This window comes from Anabrus simplex, chromosome 2 (genome assembly GCF_040414725.1).
Source record: "Anabrus simplex isolate iqAnaSimp1 chromosome 2, ASM4041472v1, whole genome shotgun sequence".
Taxonomy (NCBI): Eukaryota; Metazoa; Arthropoda; class Insecta; order Orthoptera; family Tettigoniidae; genus Anabrus; species Anabrus simplex.
The window spans coordinates 659,549,053-659,568,058 of record NC_090266.1 but is presented as its reverse complement, the minus strand read 5'-3'; the positions used below and the strand labels follow the sequence as shown (position 1 = coordinate 659,568,058).

The window sequence follows — 19,006 nt, the reverse complement described above, 5'->3', positions numbered from 1 at the left end:
CCTCAACATCACGCAGACAGTTCATAGACACACGTGCCATGTGTGAACGGGCATTTTCCTGTTGAAAAATGGTACCACGATACTGTCACATGAGTGGAAACGCATGAGGACACAGGATGTCTGTGATGTACTGTTGTGCCGCCAGAGTTCCTTCAATCGCTACTAGCCATGACTTGAAGTCATACCCGATGGCTTCCCACACCATGATGCCAGGAGTAACGCCACTGTGACTCTTTAAAGCATCTGAAGGATGGAACCTCTCCCCTGGTCGTCACCATACTTGCAGACGATGACCATCCGGGGTAGTGCATAACTGCGATTCATTACTAAACACAATGCGACGCCATTCATCAGCAGTCCATGCTTCCCGGTCACGGCACCACTCCAAACGTAGCCGTTTGTGTTGTGGTGTTAACGTACGGGGCGGCAGTTCCTTAATGCAGCTGCTGCTAGTCTCCAACCAATGGTACGGGATGGTACAGAATATTGCAGGGAGTTCAATACTTGTTCTCAGATGGTAGGCACAGATGTAAGGGGTTACGATGTGGTTGGTGCACAATACGGCAATCCTCCCTTCTGGTGGTCAGACTTGGTCGACCAGAACCTTGATGATGAGTATGCCTGTCCTCACGTTCCCCTGCAGTCCAACATTGGGCTGCTGTTACATCCGAATGCCCCACAAATCTGGATATTGCACGATTCGACCAACCAGCCAAATGGAGACCCACAAGGAGTCCCCTTTGAAACTTTGTCAACTGCTGATAACGGTGTCTCACACGAGTATGCAGCATCTCGGTGTCCTTCGCAGTGATTACTCAACATGATGTTGTTCACGCCCCTTATATGCCCTACTGGACCTGGTAACGGCACTAAACATGTACAACACTAATCATTTACGTATTACATTTACATTTCTTCTGGTTGCTTCAATTTTTTTATTTTTTATTTTTTTTTTTTTCTTCAGGCAGCATACATAAATCCTTTCTGGGCAAATGCTGGGATAATGTCTTGCTAAGTTCTGAGGTGTCTGTCCCTATCCTAAGCATAAATAGCTACATAACCACAGATCCCATTATAACACACTGTTCCTGCACACACACAAGTACATATGCTCAATGGCCGAAGATGCCCTAATCCTAAAATATAATATTGAACGGTAGCATGCCTTTCAACTTCTCTGGGATTTGGGACATGTCATTTTTTGAGTGTTGACTCAGTTAATGTAATTTTAAATTCTCCAGTCTGCCGGACTCTATAACAATTACAACCCTATAACATACCTGTAAAAAAGACACATCTATTAAGCAAAGAATAGTTTAATAGTGTGTTTTTATTCTCTGTTTTATATTGTGCTTTACAGGTATGTTATAGGATTGTCTGTCTGACAGACAGGAGAACTTCAGTTACACTATGTACTTTCTGTGTTATTTCTGATATAATCAATGCTATTATGTTATCTGATCTGGTTTGTTTACTTGTAATTTATTGTGGTTATATTGCAAAGGATATAACAGAGGCCATGAGAAATGTACCTTCCCAGCACATGGCTGGCATTCAGACCAGTGCTATAAAAGAACTTAGTCAAAGGTGTCTAACTGTTCGATTCCAATCCTCCTGTCACTTTACTGAAACTTCATACATACTCTGAACTTCAAGGTGAGTCATTATAACATGCAAGGTGACAGAAAACTTATCTGTGTCGGTGCAGCATGTGTTCAAAATGTGCAACCTCACATCTCGCGCATTGTTCATAACGGTCCTTGATGAACACAGATTGCCGCAAGGATACAAAAATTGTCTGTATCCGTTGTAATTCGAGAACATTTCTTGGTGGGTCACCTGACGAGAAGATTGATTCTCTCGGCATGCCTCACATAGGAATCTGGGGGGCATGAGATCCAGGGAGTGGGAATTCCTTTCCATGGGGAACTAAGCAATCTCCAAAGCATTGTTACAGAAACACAAGGGTGGATGTTTTGAACACGTACTATACCGACGTAGTGAGTTGGATGTTGACATCATCCCCTGCATGTTATAATAATATAATATTCAGACCATGTTTGAAATTTCAGTACGTTTGTTTTGCTGCATACTTCACTTGCCATTTTCTGTGATTGTCCTGGTTAGGAAGACCCTTGATCTTGAAGGTCACTGTGGGCTCTCTTCTGTTTCTTTTGAGGCTGAATTTGAGTTTGTTCTTTTTTTTTTTTTTTAATATAAAAAAAATACTTTTCATTTTAGGTTGTCATGGTCCGAAGTCTGTTTGATGACACTTCAAGGGTTCAGCGGTTTTTGAAGAAAATGCAGTCATCATGATGATAAAAAGTTACCTCGCTTTAGGTGTTCAAATCTGAATGTGTTTACCAGTCATCTAGTGCAGTTATTTCAGTTTTTATTGTGTGGATGGCCTGTGATTCTTAGAGAAAAGGTTCATAGATCTGTGAAACTTTTATGATTTGATTATAAATTTTCAGATGTTGTTTTAAGTATATAAGTGGATTTTGCTTATTAATCCATAAAATGACTCTCAATTATTTTTATATATACATATCTAGAGACCCTCTCACACACTGTTAAATTTGTGGGAGTCTTTAATGATTTAGTCTGTAAAACATGTGCCATTGTTTATACACTTCTGTATGTTATTATACCCTACATGAACTTTTTAATTATGTTAAATATATAGTATGTAAAGATTTATAAGGTCAACAATGAGACAAAAATTACATTTTAAAAATTATTTATTACCAAAAAAAATATAATTTTAACTAGAAAAGCATGGACCCATCTTTATTCTAGGAGACAAAACATTGAAAATGCTTTATACTTTTAGCTTATGAGAACAACCTACTTTTTTACCCCTAAACTATGACATTTATCTCCTTTTACCCCATTTAAGATACACAATGAGACAGATGTTTGTACACAACAAAATAGATACAGAGAAGTCAGATATGCTTTACTTCGGTGTACGTGGTATTTTCCCTGTGAGCGAGCTCCCTGCTTGTTTGCCACATGCAGGAAGGTGATGGCACAGTTTGCCATCACATGTTTTGTTCTCTGACTGCAGCCTTTGTTTTGTGTGCAGCTGCATCCCTGTTAGCTGACCTTGTATACGTGTCCAGTGTCAGTCGTATTAGCTTTTCTTAGCATTATTGTGTTATCAGTCATAAAGGGTATTATGGGTCGTGTGTTTTCAAAGGCACAGCATGTGTTGATGTATGGTTCGTATGTGTAAACTTCGTCAACTCGTGAAGAAAGTTTCCTGGTTGTGGACGTTCCAAGTCATTAAATATTCCATAATCTTTATTATAAACTTTTCAGAAAATTGGAAGTAGCCAGCCTAAGGAGCCAAAGCATTAGTCTAGGTTTCTCACCAAAGAAAAATTAATGATTTTTGTCATCGTTTGGAAAATCCCCCCTCCCCCAAAAAAATCACATTGCTAACTTTGCACAACAATGGGAATTTCATATGGATCTGTGCAAAAGGCTACTAAATTATTACACTTAGGGCTGGTACAACCATCAGCTGGTAAATTGGCTGGCAGCTGCGTGGGAGGTAAACTACCTGGGGGTGTTGTAAATCAGCTGGTACTTTGGCTTGCGTGCAGTCACCTCCGTGCAAGCGCTAGGTAGCAACCCGGAGCTAGACACCAATATATGGGGTTGGCTAGATTGATTTTCAGCGACTTCTCGCTTTCGAGTGACATGCTATCTATAGTTGGATGTATGAAGCTCATTTTGATATTGTCTTATTTTTCTGTGCTTGCATGTGCTGATTGTCACCAAAAAGCCTAATACGGCTGAGTTATGGACAGTGATTTAAGTCGAGCTTTTGTGATATTCATCTATGAGCTTCAAAATTAATACCTAATTGGGATTAAAATCTCGAATATATCTTCTTATGCCAGTTATAACCTGTTATGTAAGGCAGCATTTTGCTAAGTATTCTCATAGTAGATTGGTCAGGTCGCTCGCTCCGTAATAGAAGGTACGCAGGTTCTCTTAGTCTTTCTAATTTACATTTAAACATTTATTTTCGTTCCCTGCCATTGTTATTAACTCTCTTTTACACGCTTCCATATACTTTTTTATACACACACGCATCTTCCTTATGGATTTATAGTCTGAGCATTCTATCTGCAGGCTTCTGTGAATTACCTCCACGATCCTGTTTTTGCAACTAGCTTTGTGACCTCGTTTAGTTCCACATGCTATCATTTATTGATAATGCATTTCATTCTAATGTTTAACTTTATGAAGATAAGGTTGGAAGATACTATAAAGGTAAAGAACTAACAATAATAATAATAATAATTGTATGGCCTCAGCTACTGTGTGCAGACATTTTAATTTGACGCCATCTGGCTGACTGCTCTTCAATTTCAACGTTCCGTTTTGCTCTAGGCTAATAAGCTAATAATATTAGAAGTCACAAAAATAATTATTAGTTAACCAAATTCTGTTTCATAAAGATGTACACATGACTAATAAAATATCTTCACTAATAATATTAGTTCTTAGTCAGCTGATACAAATGGAGGTTAGAATCGGTCTGTTGCATTTGTAGCAGTAGGCTAATGCTTGACTACAACCGACTATTAATCCACATGTTCAAAAGGCTCGCTTGATATTTTCGTTGTTGTGACTTCAGTACATGTGAAAATGGATAAAAGAAGTGAAAATAATATGAAAGAAGAAAGTTTATTTGCGGAAAGTGACTGAGTTAAAGCATCAACTATTCGCAGCCTTTTGCACGCTGTAACTCTCCTTGTTCCTTTTACTTTTTTATTTTATGTGCTCTTAAAAACCTCTGTTGAAATGGACTAGCAAAATCTTTGTTTACTACCGCCTGTTGGTGGGGGCGGTAGAATAACAGCCACGGTATCCCCTGCCTGTCATAAGAGGAGACTAAAAGGGGTCCCAGAGCTCTCAACTTCGGAGTATGTGTTGGCGAACATGGGGCACTGAGATGAGTCCTGCCATTGCTTCAACTTACTTCTGCCAGGCTCATTTTCATCTACCCTTCTGACCTCCCTTGTTCAACTCTTGTTCTTTTCCAACCCTGACAGTATTAGGTTGCGAGGCGGAGAGTGTCTTTAATTTTCACGCCCTTCGTGGCCGTTCTCTTTCTTTAGCCGATACCTTCATTTTTCAAAATGTCGGATCCTTTCCATTTTTCTATCTGATTAGTGTTGTTATAGATTATGGTTGCCTATTTGTAGCCGACTTTCTCTTAAAACAATAATCACCAGCATCATCTTGGTTTACTGGTGATATAAGCCAAGATTTTAAGATACTTGGAGTGTCCGAGCAGAACTGCATTAGAGAAACACAGTGATACTGTGTATCACTACCAACCGGTCGAGTGCAATGCGAAGCTGCTATTTTAAGGTTATGCTTCATTTCTTGCAGTGGAACGTTCTTTACCTACTAATCCTATCAAGCAATATGTAATCTAACCTAAATCTCCCATTGTACCAGTATTCATATGTTTGTTACATGTCAGTACAGGCTGTTTTTGACGTAACATTTATTGAACGGTGAATACCTACACTCGTTCCTTATCACTATTTGTATCAGAGTCGACCATTTCAGTGATCTTCATGATTTTATGCCAAAATATTAAAATACCGCTCACTTTGGTTTCACTAATAATATAAATTATGAGTCAAAATGCACTCATGGAAATAATCCTAATAATATGAGTAACTTTTATTAGTCATGTTGTCTGTGAAACAATTTACTAATATTATTAGGAACATGTACTAATAATTTTGACTCATAAACTAATAACTAATATTATTAGTTAATATTATTGGTTTCTTACCAATAATATTAGTGAAAGATGTTTTTATGAAACAGGGCCCAGAGATCTTTTACATGCCGACATCGTATGACATGGAGTGTCGAATGGACCTTTTTTCCGCCCTTCAAAAATCTGACTGCCTCTGCCAAGTTTGAACCCGCTATCTTGGGATCTGGAGGCAACACACTACCACTAATCCACAGAGGAGATAGGGGTAAATATCCATTCATAGGAAGAGGAATTGAGGAATGGAATAGTTTCCAATTTCTTTGAAATCATTTACGAGAAGACTAGGTAAACGACTGATAGGGAATCTGCTAGCTGGGCGACAGTCCTGTATGCTATATGCTTTAATACAACAATGATGTTTGGAATTAATCATAACATCACTTTCTATAAGTAGCACACACATAAAGTGTTTACCTAGTAGACATAATGTTGTGATTAAACATTTCAATGAAATATATTGCAGTATTAACAAAAGAACTTACGAAAAGAGGCATACAGATGAATACAACTAATAATGGAAATAAAAAAATATTTGGCATGATGAAGACTCAAACCTGCATACCTTATATTATAAAGCGAGGGCTTTAGCCATTGCGCTACAAGAGCGCTCAGGGTAATTGAGATACATGTACTGACTTAATACCTGGTGTCTGAAAACTGAAAGTTTTAAATTAGAAAATTAAAGCCCATTTGAGATTATTTTGAAATAGGTTTCCAGTGAATTAACCAACAGGGAGCATGATTTGCAGTTTTCAACAGGACTCTGCCACTGCAAATAATTCCACAGTATTTCCACTGAGCAGAGTTAGTAGGTGTTTGTGGGCCCCCTTGGTCTCCCCATTTTATCTGCCTATGATTTTTATCTCTGGGGTGAATTAAAAAAATGTTGTTTTCAAGACGACCCAGCACACCATACAAGAACTGAAGCATAGTATTCATCAGAAAGAACCAAATTTTCTTCTACGTTCACCATGCAAATGTTCCACATTCCCCGCTAGCAATTTTCCCTATTTTTCTTAGATCTCTTTTCTGCAATTACTTTTTTTGGCTGATTGACAAATGTAACCCCCGTTTCATCTAAATTTAAGATTCTGCTTCTGTCAGCAACATTTGGAGAACGTCTGAGAGCTTCCTCATAATTGTCAAAAAAAAGTTGCTGTTGTGCAGATTGAATGCAGAGGTTCTGGATATGTTGCAACTCTCGGGCTGTCTGATGCTGACATTTGGATTTCTTTTAAGGAATCCACGGAACCCATCCACTCAAGCTTTCTCTCTTTCAATTCAAATTGCAGGAATGGCAATAGGATTCTTAGTTGCCATTTCATATGCTATTTTGCATAAATATCCAGTAGATATTTCATGACACATCTTTGAACAGGTAATGATATAATCAGCTAATCCTTTTTCCTGTTCCGTTGTGAAACTTTTCCTGATGTTATACTACCTTGGTGTCGTGAGTCTGTGAGCAAATTAACTTAGAATCTTGTTTTGTTTAGCCACATATCTATATAATATTTGAAAACTAAATTTGTGACGTCTGGCAGCTTCTCACAATGATAGTTTATCTACCAATATTGAATTTACTGTGGCTCGCATGTGTTCGTCCTTCAGTAGTCCCTTGTCTGTCTTTCTTGTCAACTTCCTCAGAATGATGAATCTAAAACTTAAAAAAAAAAGCATGTAAGGAGGGTTTGTGTACACTTACCATTGTAGAGGTCCTAAACAAAACTAAGAAAACCAGAGAGAAATTGGACATACAATGTTTCATTCTGTATCATTGCATATTCTCTAAAAGTTTTAAATTTCTTAAAACTCAACACACATGACTCTCACAAATCTTGCACTTGTCACTCTTGAAGAATTAAGTTCCATTGATGGTAAAATTAAGCACAATGTAAAATAGAAAACCTAATATTATTCTGTTTTCATGGTACACAAGAAAAGAACGACTATCCTAACAATAATTAATAATCTAAGTATTCTCACTGGATGGTAGTAGCATACAGTTTCAGACACAACAGTACCAAAACAAAGTAACTATTTCTTGAAGTTACTCAACACAAAAAATACAACTACAAAACAAAATCACACCTATGCTGCCATAAAAAACGCATATGCAAATAATAATGAGTAACAAGTGGAGCCATTGCTGTAATTTATTCAATACAGGATTACAGTCATTTGTACTTTCTTCACAAAAAAGCAGCACCTGCTAACTTTAAAAATAGAATAAGCCAGGTGCCTTGTTTCGTTCTGTACAGTCTCATTGTTGACCATGCTCTCCTACATGGAAAATACAAGTGACAGAGAGAGACTGACCAACTTGGATGCTAAGGTTAAGTGTCTCAGGATAAATACCCACTGAGATTTTTACATGATGGCCTGATGCAGAATATTGAAAAAATATATTGTAACAACAGGCTGAAATACAACCCTTGTCTGGAAAGTTTTGAAACTTATGGCGAACAGTCATTATCACGAGCACAAACATTTCACTGGCGTACGAGTTTTGTGAAAGGCAGGGAGGATGCTGGATGGTTCCAAGTATCTGCTGTCCATCCTAACTTCGCACAGAATTTTATGCTCACACGTTGCTTGATTTTCACATCCATGCTCTATCACCACCCTGGCAACAGTACTGCTGCAGCACAGATGTCTGCATTACAAAGCACCATCCTGCCACTTAGCACATTTGCACAGAATCAGGGCAAGATTACAGTGTGCTATACCACCTGCTGACAAGTTATCTTTAGTTAATTCTCATTACAATTACAGCTTCGGTCTCAAAGCTTTCTGGAGAAAGGTTGTATAAATATTTAGTCATTTATAGAGAGTTTTGTTCATTTCAGTTTAGAAACGATATGATCATTCGTGGTTATTTATACAATATTGGTCACTTTTGTCTTTTCCGTGTGTATACAGGACGTACCTATTTCATGCTAGTCTTCTGATATGAACAACTAATGCACAAAGTGGATATAGATTTTGATAATGACAGACTGATTTTTAAAAACTGTGTCAGATTTTGTAATGTTGATAATAATATTTTCAACCCACTGATGTTTTCATCTTTTCTTTTGAATAAGAATGTATTTAACCCTGGAGTGCATAAGCCTTTATCTGTGAGGTGAACCAAATTTAAATTTGATTCCTATTTAAAAATCTAATATTTAGCTAATAGAGGATGGTTGTTAGCTTTTATTGTTCACCACTCGTTCTCTCTTCTTTGCTGGGGAAGTTGGGTATAAAATCAGCAGTGGCTCCAGTGAACTGGTCAGAGGAGAACAGATAATTATTTGTTAACAGGGGACAAGGTGTGTGGATGATGTTGGATCCTTTTTTAAGAGAGTATAAATAACACTTGATTCAAGAACGAACTGTATAAATTCATTCATAAAAGCCAGGCTGAGTGGCTCAGGCAATTGAGGAGCTCGCCTTCTAACCCCAGCGTGCCAGGTTCGATCCTGGCTCAGTCCCGTGGTATTTGAAAGAGCTCAAATCCGTCAGCCTCGTGTCTTTAGACTTACTAGCATGTAACACAACTCCTGCGGGACTAAATTCTGGCACCTTGGCGCCTCCGAAAACCGTAAAAGTAGTTAGTGGGACGTAAAGGCAATTATTATTATTCATAAAAATTAAGTAATGCAATGCATTGCCAAGGTCGCCGCCAGTAATGTAAAGAACGATTGTTTTAGTTTTGTGCTTGTCTCTGACAAGACCACTGAGCACTGACATTCTCAAAACAGAAATACATTAATAAATATTGGACTGATTTGGATTACTGGAGTGGCAGAAAGTCTCGGCAACACATTTAGAGCACAGCTTATTGTAACATTTCATATCTGCACTCTGGAGTGTGTTACTGACTGAGTTTAACCATAGGATGATGTGATTATACAGTTGCCTTGTACTCGGCCACTTCGATCAGAGGGTGTGTGCGATGTCTGACCCATGATTTCTGCAGATGTTGTCTGTAAACAGCATGCATAGGCTGCAGCTTACCTTTTTATTTCTCTGTAATTTGATGGATCATTGATAGATCTCACTTTTTGCATTAACATAAAATCTGTAAAGTTAATTTCTTGAAGTTGGAGAGGCTGAGTAGCTCAGGTTGTAGAGCTCTAGCCTTCTGAGCTCAAGTTGGCAGGATTGATCCTAGGTCAGTCCATTGATGTTTGAAGGTGTTCAGATACATCAGCCTCATGTCAGTAGATTTACTAGCATGTAAAAGAACTTCTGTGGGACAAAATTCTGGCTCCTCAGCATCTCCATGAACCATAGAAGTAGTTACTGGTATGTGAAATCAATAATCATTATTTGCAACATTTTTCACTACTGTATACAGAGAGTATGACCGATTGTTTATCCATTTGCAGATAAATATCCGTAGATGTTCTTCTTGAATGAGTTTATATTATTTGTTGGCTTTATAGGATGTTTGGAAGCATACATGTGCTGCTTGGGAACAGGTTTTCAGATCCTTAATAGGGCAATATATTGCAAAATAACTCTGAATGAACAAACTGTGGCCACCGTTTTGGTGTGCATTCGGGTTGATTGTCAAGTGTTATTTATATTCATGATCTTGAAATAGCCTGCTATAACTCCTTCTCTAGAATTTCATGTAGCTACTCCTCTATCTGCTGCATTTGGTCCTCCTCTGTCTGCTTCATTTGATCCTAGATTTTGAAAATCGTTCAGCCCTTATTCATAGAAGATACAGGACAGACTTTTCTGTCATTGGTTGTTGCTATTTCCCTAATCGTCATAGTGGCAACATCATATTTGTTATGATACAACCTCCATAGTGAGACTTCATTATCCTCAGGACATAAATAATAATCCTAGTAATCTCAATCTCAAAGATCTGAGCTTGATTTGAGGTATGCACTTTATTGTTTATTTCAGCAGCTTGCGTTATTAGAGTATTGCTTCATGCACATCATGAGAATATTTGTAAAACTAGTGCTGAAACATAGATTAGGCTATACATTGCTGTTAGAAATTCCTTCAAATACATCTTTTTGCCCCTTAGTTTTTTTTTTTTTAATGCTATTTATTCGGGGCGTCGACCTAAGAAGATCTTTTGCCCCTACTTTGCACTGTATGTTGTGAACCTGCATGTATTTGGAAATGGCAGATGTGTAAAGTGTTGAATGTGAGGAAAGGAACATTAAGGGCGGCACAAACACCCAGTCCCCGGGCCAGGATTATTAATCATTTACAATTAAACACCCCTGACCCAGCTGGGAATCGAACCCGGGGCCGCCGGGTGACAAGCGGACGCGTTGCCCCCTACACCGCCAGACCCTCCTTACAGTTAGATGACACATTTATTTCATGTTTATTTCATAGGAATGGTGGTGTTAGTCTCCCTATCGTTTTTCTGCAGCATTCTAACAAATACAACTTCTCATTTTCTGAGCTTGTTCTTAGCCTAAGTTGAACCACTTTGTGGCTGTGATGCGATTACTTTCATGAATCAGTCGAGACAACCGCAAAATAGATTGTTAGTACAGAAGGTCTTTCAGGATCTCTTGGGACGATGTTTGATGGGTAATTAGCTTATGAAAAGCCAGCATTTCTAGCTATAGCTCGACAATGTAATTTCCATTGCAGCAGACTGTTTTGCAGAGCTAGCATGTCTATCTTATCCCACTCCTCCTGACAGGCTTTCCAAAGGCCATTGATAGTGTGTGGAGGTATGTAGATAGATAGATTTATTAACCACCAACAGGCTATTCCCAATTACAGATGGCGTACTACACCCATAATCTATTTCCTAAGGCCCATTTTAGGAGTCCATATGCACAGAAGTCCGTGGGTGACCCATCAAGTGCCTTCACCGGAATGTCAGTGAAAGGAATTGCATGGATTCAAGCTTCCATCTCCATTCTCTCAAAGACAGAAGGGTCAAAGGGGAGGTGCGGCTGGATGATTTATCTTGATGTACCCATACCTAATTTATCACCCTCACATACAGTGCTGAGATATCTATGTTGTAAATGGGTGTTAAAACCTCTTGCTGATAGTATGTAGAGTTCACCTTCACATTATTTGCAACACAGCGAATGGTTAACTTGCCATTGTAGCTGTATCCAGCGATGATCATGAAAACCCCTAGGAAAACTTTCCTGGCATTCCTTACGCAATGTTTGATCATTTATTTATTTTTTCCTAGGGAGGTAGCTAATCGAGCAGGGTTTGTTACAGTCACTAAAGTATATATATGCTTAGTCTAATGTCACCACATTTTTCTATCTGTTCCCTGCCAGATAGTCCTCACAGAGCTTTTTTGTGTTAGTACAATGTTCTTAAATGTGACGAGGTAACATACTTCTTTCGAAATGGAACTCTGCGCTTATGCTGCTTTTCTGATTGCAGGTCCTTGTTGATCATGGTGTTAACTGCTAAAACAAACATCCCCCATTTACATGCAATAGTCCTTTGGGGGCAGGGTTACCATCTGAGCCTTCACTTTCCTCACCACTTCTGGTGTACAGCTGGTGCCTAGTCGTGGATTTGCCTGAATTTTCCCCTCTAGAATTAAGCCTAGTGGGCCTTTGCCCTTTTCATTCAATACAGCACTGATCCTATTCTTTGATATCAAGAAATCATGCTTCTTGCACATTCCTTTGATTGCAGAATGCTATATTTAGCATCGTAAAGGGCTGTTGTGTAGCCCTCCCAGTAAGGGTCAATCGGTTTCAATATCGTTGCTGTTAATGTCACAAAACTCTACACACAAACACACACACATTCTCAGTACTGACGTGAATCATCACTCCGTGTTTTGACATGCTCAGGTTAACAGTGCTGCCAGCAGCCTTCAAACTCGTCACCAGAGATCCCGAACGACCTTCTGTATTAACAGTTTTATTTATCATAAAGTTTGTCAGAATTTCTTCAAGTTTACGAAATCAATTTTAGAATTAACTGCTTTTTATGTCGCATAAAGACATTAGTTTCAACCTGTACCCTTGCCGAGCAAGTTTGCGATGCGGTTAGGGGTGCGCAGCTGTGAACTTGCATTCAGGAGATAGTGGGTTCGAACCCTACTGTTGGCATCCCTAAAGATGGTTTTCCATGGTTACCCATTTTCACACCAGACAAATGCTGGGTCTGTACCGTAATTAAGGCCTCGGCCACTTCCTTCCCACTCCTAGCCCTTTCCTAACCCATCGTCACCATGAAACCTATCTACGTCGGTGCAACGTAAAGCAGCTTGTAAAAAAAAGAAAAAGCTGTACTCAGTAAATTTTTTTAGGCATGTAGATGACAAACGCACATATACCACTTGCTCATCTACACTTCCACATGTACGTACCTTTACTGTAATATTTTTGGGAATTTTCCACAATTTTCTGCTAATGAAGGATATAACAGCCAATCTGTCCTTCAGTCTTTCTTTTCTCCTTGAAACATACACAATTCAACAACATTAGGGAATGGTTTCTAGACATGACCCACCTGGAGCTCTCCCAGCCACAACCATCATTTGGGAACGACAGAGTTTGCATTCTCATGATTTAATTTGGAAACATCAAATACATTAAAGCATAATACAGTTCAGAATTTCCTCCATGTCAAGTTTTTGAAGTTCAGCTTTAGTTCTCTCAGAGTATTTCTGTCTTACACTGTTTTAGCATTAGCCATTTGAGGATATGGTTCAGAACATCATTGTCAAAATGGATATGTCATAAGGGAATCTGCTTGTGTTAGCTTCATCGATGGAAATCGTGTTGTTGTTGTTGTTGTTATTATTATTATTATTATTATTATTATTATTATTATTATTTTGCAGCAAGGAGTTCTTACAGCAGTCTAATTCATCTATCCATGTGAGCATGCTTTTTTTGAGAATTGTGCTCTTGAACATTCACACTTTACTTCATCCTAGAAATAAACTTCTTGTTGTTACAGAGATCCATTTACTCTGAATGTACCTGAACTGTCCATGCTGTCAACATACTGCCTTTAAAAGGAATGAAAACAAGAGATTAGATTGGCAGAAAAATCACACAAACAACACATTGCAGTCTAACTCCAAAAGATTTTAGAAATGTACTGGCATTACAGGAACGATACAATAACTCACACTGCCAATCACAGCACAAATAAACTCGAGTCAATAATGGGTGTGGAAGGAGCTGAATTATTACATTGTAGAACACTGGGGCCTTAAAAGGTGCATCACTTTAATTGAAGGTTAATTATACAATACTATACATAATATTTTTAAAGATTAAGTAGATTCTTCCTTTCTCTTTGCTCAGATTTTGGCAGTCAAATAACACCACCTGTGAACAAGTGAAAGGGATACATCTACACAATTTTCCTGACTTTGGTGGTTATTTCAATATTTACTGAGTCTGTGTCTTGGTGCCTGTCTCAGAGATTTATCTAGTCATGTAAATGATTTCATTGTTCATTTTTTTTTCTTCTTAATCTTGCTTTACATTACCCATCATTTACAGTTTATGAATTTTAAACATTTTTAATTCTAGAGGAGAACTGGATTACTTGGAAATTTCTTCCATAGTAGTATTTTAGATGGCTGCATTATAAGATTCTAGCCTTCTGAATCTCAAAAATACTTCAGATTGATCCATTGAAAATTCTGATTCCTTATAACACATACAATAGTGGATATTAGAAATATATTCTCCGGCAAAAACAGCGAAACACTAAATATTTCAGACAAAATTTAATGTTAGTCCATTTGAAACATGGTAAAAATCGATCATTATAACATTACAACTATATGGCAATGTCTCATAAGTTAATTATCCCATTTGAGAAGTTTCAGCGCAGTAATTGATAAAGATTGTTGATCATGACATTTACAACAGTCCCGCAACACGAATTTGGAAATGTCGAAACCTGGAGCTGTGCACAGTTTCATATGCAGTCCATTTGTCCACACGTTTTCAACACATTTCCATTGTCTCAGTAATGGGTATTATCACCTCTAGCCACAGTTACAGCTGTAATTCGATCAGGCATGCTCAGGATGCAATCTCAAATATTCTCTTGTGGTATGAGCTCCCATTCTGCCTCATGTGCAGCCCAAAGTTGAGCCAGTATGTCAGGGTAACGACTCCTAGCATGTCTCATAAGCATATCCCAGACATGCTTTATCAGGTTTAGGTCGGAACTACAAGCTGGCCACACCATGCGTTCAATTCTGACTTTATCCAGGTATTCACGTAAACAAATGGCAATGTGTGGGCAAGCACTGTCATGCATTAGGATAAAGCTCTTGCCGATGACAGGTGCAAAAGTCACCATGTGATCCACTAAAATCTCCTCGTGTTGTGAGCTGTGAGACTTTCATTCCCGTTGAACACAAGCTCCATGCGAACATCAGTGGTAGTCCCAGTCCAGACCATCACAGAACCTCCATTGAATGATTTCCTTGCAGAGAAAGTACAGGATGACCGAGCTCGATAGCTGCAGTTGCTTAAGTGCGGCCAGTATCCAGTATTCGGGAGATAGGTTCGAACCCCACTGTCGGCAGCCCTGAAAATGGTTTTTCGTGGTTTCCCATTTTCACACCAGGCAAATGCTGGGGCTGTACCTTAATTAAGGCCACGGCTGCTTCCTTCCCACTCCTAGCCCTTTCCTGTCCCATCGTTGCCATAAGACGTAACTGTGTCGGTGCAACGTAAAGCAACTAGCAAAAGTACAGGATGAATAACGTTCCCCGGACCTTCTCCATACGCTCTCTCTTCTGTCCGGTGCCCTCAAACAGAATCTGAATTCATGCATGAACAGCGTTCTACAGTCCAGGTTCAGTGGGTGTTGGTGAATTGCATCCTAGGGGTGTGATGCTCATGTGTAAGCAGAGGTCCTGTGGCGGGCCTCTTGGACTTTAAATCCGCATCATGCAATCTCCTTTCACTGCTGTTTGTGCCCCGTACTTGCTGCAAATGATTTCTGACCTACACAGCTGTTCTGTGTCGATCACGAAGAACTTGCATCATCACACTCAGTAGTGCTTCTCCTATAACCGGAACCGGGCCTCCTGGTGTAGATATTGTCCTCTCTGTACCTTGTAACTGTTCTGTACACATTAGAACAAGACTTGCCTATAACGTCTGCTACATAGCTTATACTGCACCCATCCTCCACTAATGCTATGGCCCTTGTTGCATTTTTAGATGAAAGAGCCATTATGACCTGACTTACAAGCGACACAAACTGTTGTAGACAAGCCATAATGTCCACAAAATTAAGTGGCATGAGAATTCACAGCAGTAAACCTTAAGACAGCTGTTTGTGGTTATTCTTATCAAAAGGTAGGAAACAGCAATATTGATGTTGTGATTCACAATCAGTAATGTTTATCAATAATAGCGGTGAAACTTCTCAGATGGGCTAATTAACTTATGATACATTGCCATATTGTTGTAATGTCATAACATTTAATTTATACAAGATTTCAAATGGACTAACATTAAATTTTGTCTGAAATACTTAGTGTTTCACATTTCTTGCCAGTGAGTGTATGTATTTACTAAAACTTAACATTTCATATGAACTTTTGTATCATGTTGCTATGGAATGCAAAGACATGGTCGATGTGGTAATAATGGAAAGCAATATTAGATTTCCCATGACTGACAATGTTATGGCATTTTCATACCTATTATCATCTTACTTCTCAGTTCTCTCATTTTTTAAATGTTGTTTACACTGTTGTTGACATCTAGACTGAAGACTTCACTGCACTGAAATCTACTAAAATATGCATACAATTTGCATTTTTTAACCCTAAAATTTACAGTGTAGGCCTATGTATGAATAATGAATTATTTGTTAGGCTATGTAAAACCTGTTCATATAAATACTGCAAACCAGTCTCAATAGGGTTCAAAAATAATTAAATCATATTTTAAACTTTGTATTTAATATGGTCTGGAGCAACTTCTTGGTTAGAACATTATTCAGTATTACTCTGCAGTCTAAAGAGAAATATACAGGATCTGTTATGTTAAGATCCTGCTGATGATGAAGGCAACTTCACGATCCTAGAGGTCTTGAATCCTTATTGTTGGTTTCATATGGAAGAAATGAATAAGAAATTAAATGTTGCAATACTGTGTATTTACTGTATTAAGACAAGTCTAAGTGTTGAATTGGATTTCATGACATTTATTACAGGAAAAGCTTGCCGATGTGATTTTAATAGAACTGACTCTCCATTTCATTACACTCAGAGTGTATTCCCTGCAAAGTCGTTTTTGGCTTTTGGTTAGTTTATTTCAAGGGTTTTATGAATAAAGGGTTGAATATGGCTCAAGAAAATCCTACCTGGTGAAAATGTACATGCCAATTTTACCATATTTCAAATTATTTTTTCATGTTTTATATATCATTTGTGTACAGTTCAATTGGTCATTGAAAAAAATGTTTACCATTCTGTTCATAATGTCACCATATGAAGGAAATAAATATTTTGGAATATGCATATAATGTTTGGTTCTTTTCTTGAATATTCCTAAAATGCTTGGTTTAAATCTATGTTATATGTTTGAGAAGAAAGTTTGGTACAATCGAATGCACTTGCTTACTTGATGGATCCTTTTTGATAATGTTTATAAGTTATGAAATACTATACAGATTCAGTTCAAAGGTTGAGAGCCATAGTGGGCTAAGTCCCATTTTTTTAAATGGATAAAATTAAGGTTAAAGTTTAGGCAGTACTATAATTCACAGAAAAAGATTGCAAAGACTACAACATATGCATATTATAGTGAAGACATCTGTTCATAACTACAAAACCAAATACAAATATCTGGATTTTTAATAAAAATTAAGAAAAGGAATAAATACCGGTACCACCATTTTCTACTGGAGTGAATTTGGCCCATTTTGGTTCTAAACGAAAAGTGCAAATTTTAACAACATGCCAGTGCGCCAATACCACATGACACTGTAATGTACCTTGGCTGCAGCTACACCACAATATTGTAAATCTTTAAAAAATCTTATGATAAACTGGAGGAATGAATGGAAGCATGGAAATTAAATCATCAAATTTAGCTTTTGTCAGCTTAATGGGAGCTGTGACTTAGTTCCCATGGTGAAGGCGCTGAAGATGATGCATTTACAGATGATCTGTGAAAAGTCAAGGATTTCACGTTCTTCCATTTTGTTACGGGTGCACCTAACTTAATCTCCAAGTGGTTCATTAGACTGGAAGCACAACCACCCACTGCCACACTGGGATAAAATACTGGTAATTTCATGATTGAAAAGGTCTTAAAGAGCTTGAATGTTTTTAAAACCACCTCATTTTGAGCCACAGAACCTTTTTCCCATCAGCTGGTTCCTTATGAATCACAAAGTTATTTGAGAGAACCTTAATGTTCATAAAATCTTTGTTCCATTTTTTTCATACTAAAAGGCTAATTCTGTCTACGCTCTTTAACTAAGGTCAGATAATCGTCTACCATAAATACTGATTCTGCCTTACGTTTTGAGGTTTCAATGGTATTAAAATCTGTCATTCGACAAATATGAATGGCCAGATTCTAAGAACACATCAGTGATTTTGAATTGGGAATAATCTACTAAAACGGCCCACAAAGATGCCATATACTGATTCCTATTCTGACCACCACAAGTGTCAGAATAGGCTATTAAATGATTGCTTTTGGCTGACTTTCTTCAGGTAGTACAGAATACATGAACCTACTTCTATTAGGCCCCTTTGAGCTGTATCTTCACCCCCCCACCCCCACCCCCACCCCCCACATGTGCATATACCCTTCATCTTTCTCACAGTTCTGTATTCCAAAACAGTACACCCAATACTTCCTCTTGTAAAAATAAACACTACTTGTAAATTAGGGAAAGGGAAGGTCTGATACATGTCGATAGTTTTTGCACTTGACACCGAGTTCAGTCTTCCTGTTTTCATCAGTGCCATCACTCGTAAGACTGATCTTCATTTAAGTGTCAGGTCCTGTGACATGTAGGAATATTTTGCATTATCATTTAGGCTGTAATGACCACTTTCTGTGGAAAAGCTCCAGATACAAAGGGCACTAGGAAAGTTTTGCAATATGAGTGAATTCTTTAGACTTTTTCAAAATAATTTCCACCACACACAATACACTTATCCATACGTCGAAACCAGTCACTGAACCAACTCTGCCACTTTCCTTCGGTTACATTTTC

General features: G+C 38.1%; 1 protein-coding gene across 3 annotated transcripts in view; it reads left to right on the top strand.

Annotated features, from left to right (window-relative positions):
• Positions 1–17,296, top strand: part of LOC136864333 (transmembrane emp24 domain-containing protein 5) — a 61,904-nt gene extending 44,608 nt beyond the window's left edge. For all 3 annotated transcript variants that reach the window (XM_067141175.2, XM_067141172.2, XM_067141173.2), the window contains exon 6: positions 2,242–17,296. In XM_067141175.2, coding sequence (XP_066997276.1) covers positions 2,242–2,316 — 75 coding nt within the window. In that variant the 3' untranslated portion in view covers positions 2,317–17,296. The remainder of the gene's footprint in view (positions 1–2,241) is intronic.
• The last annotated feature ends 1,710 nt before the right edge of the window (positions 17,297–19,006 follow it).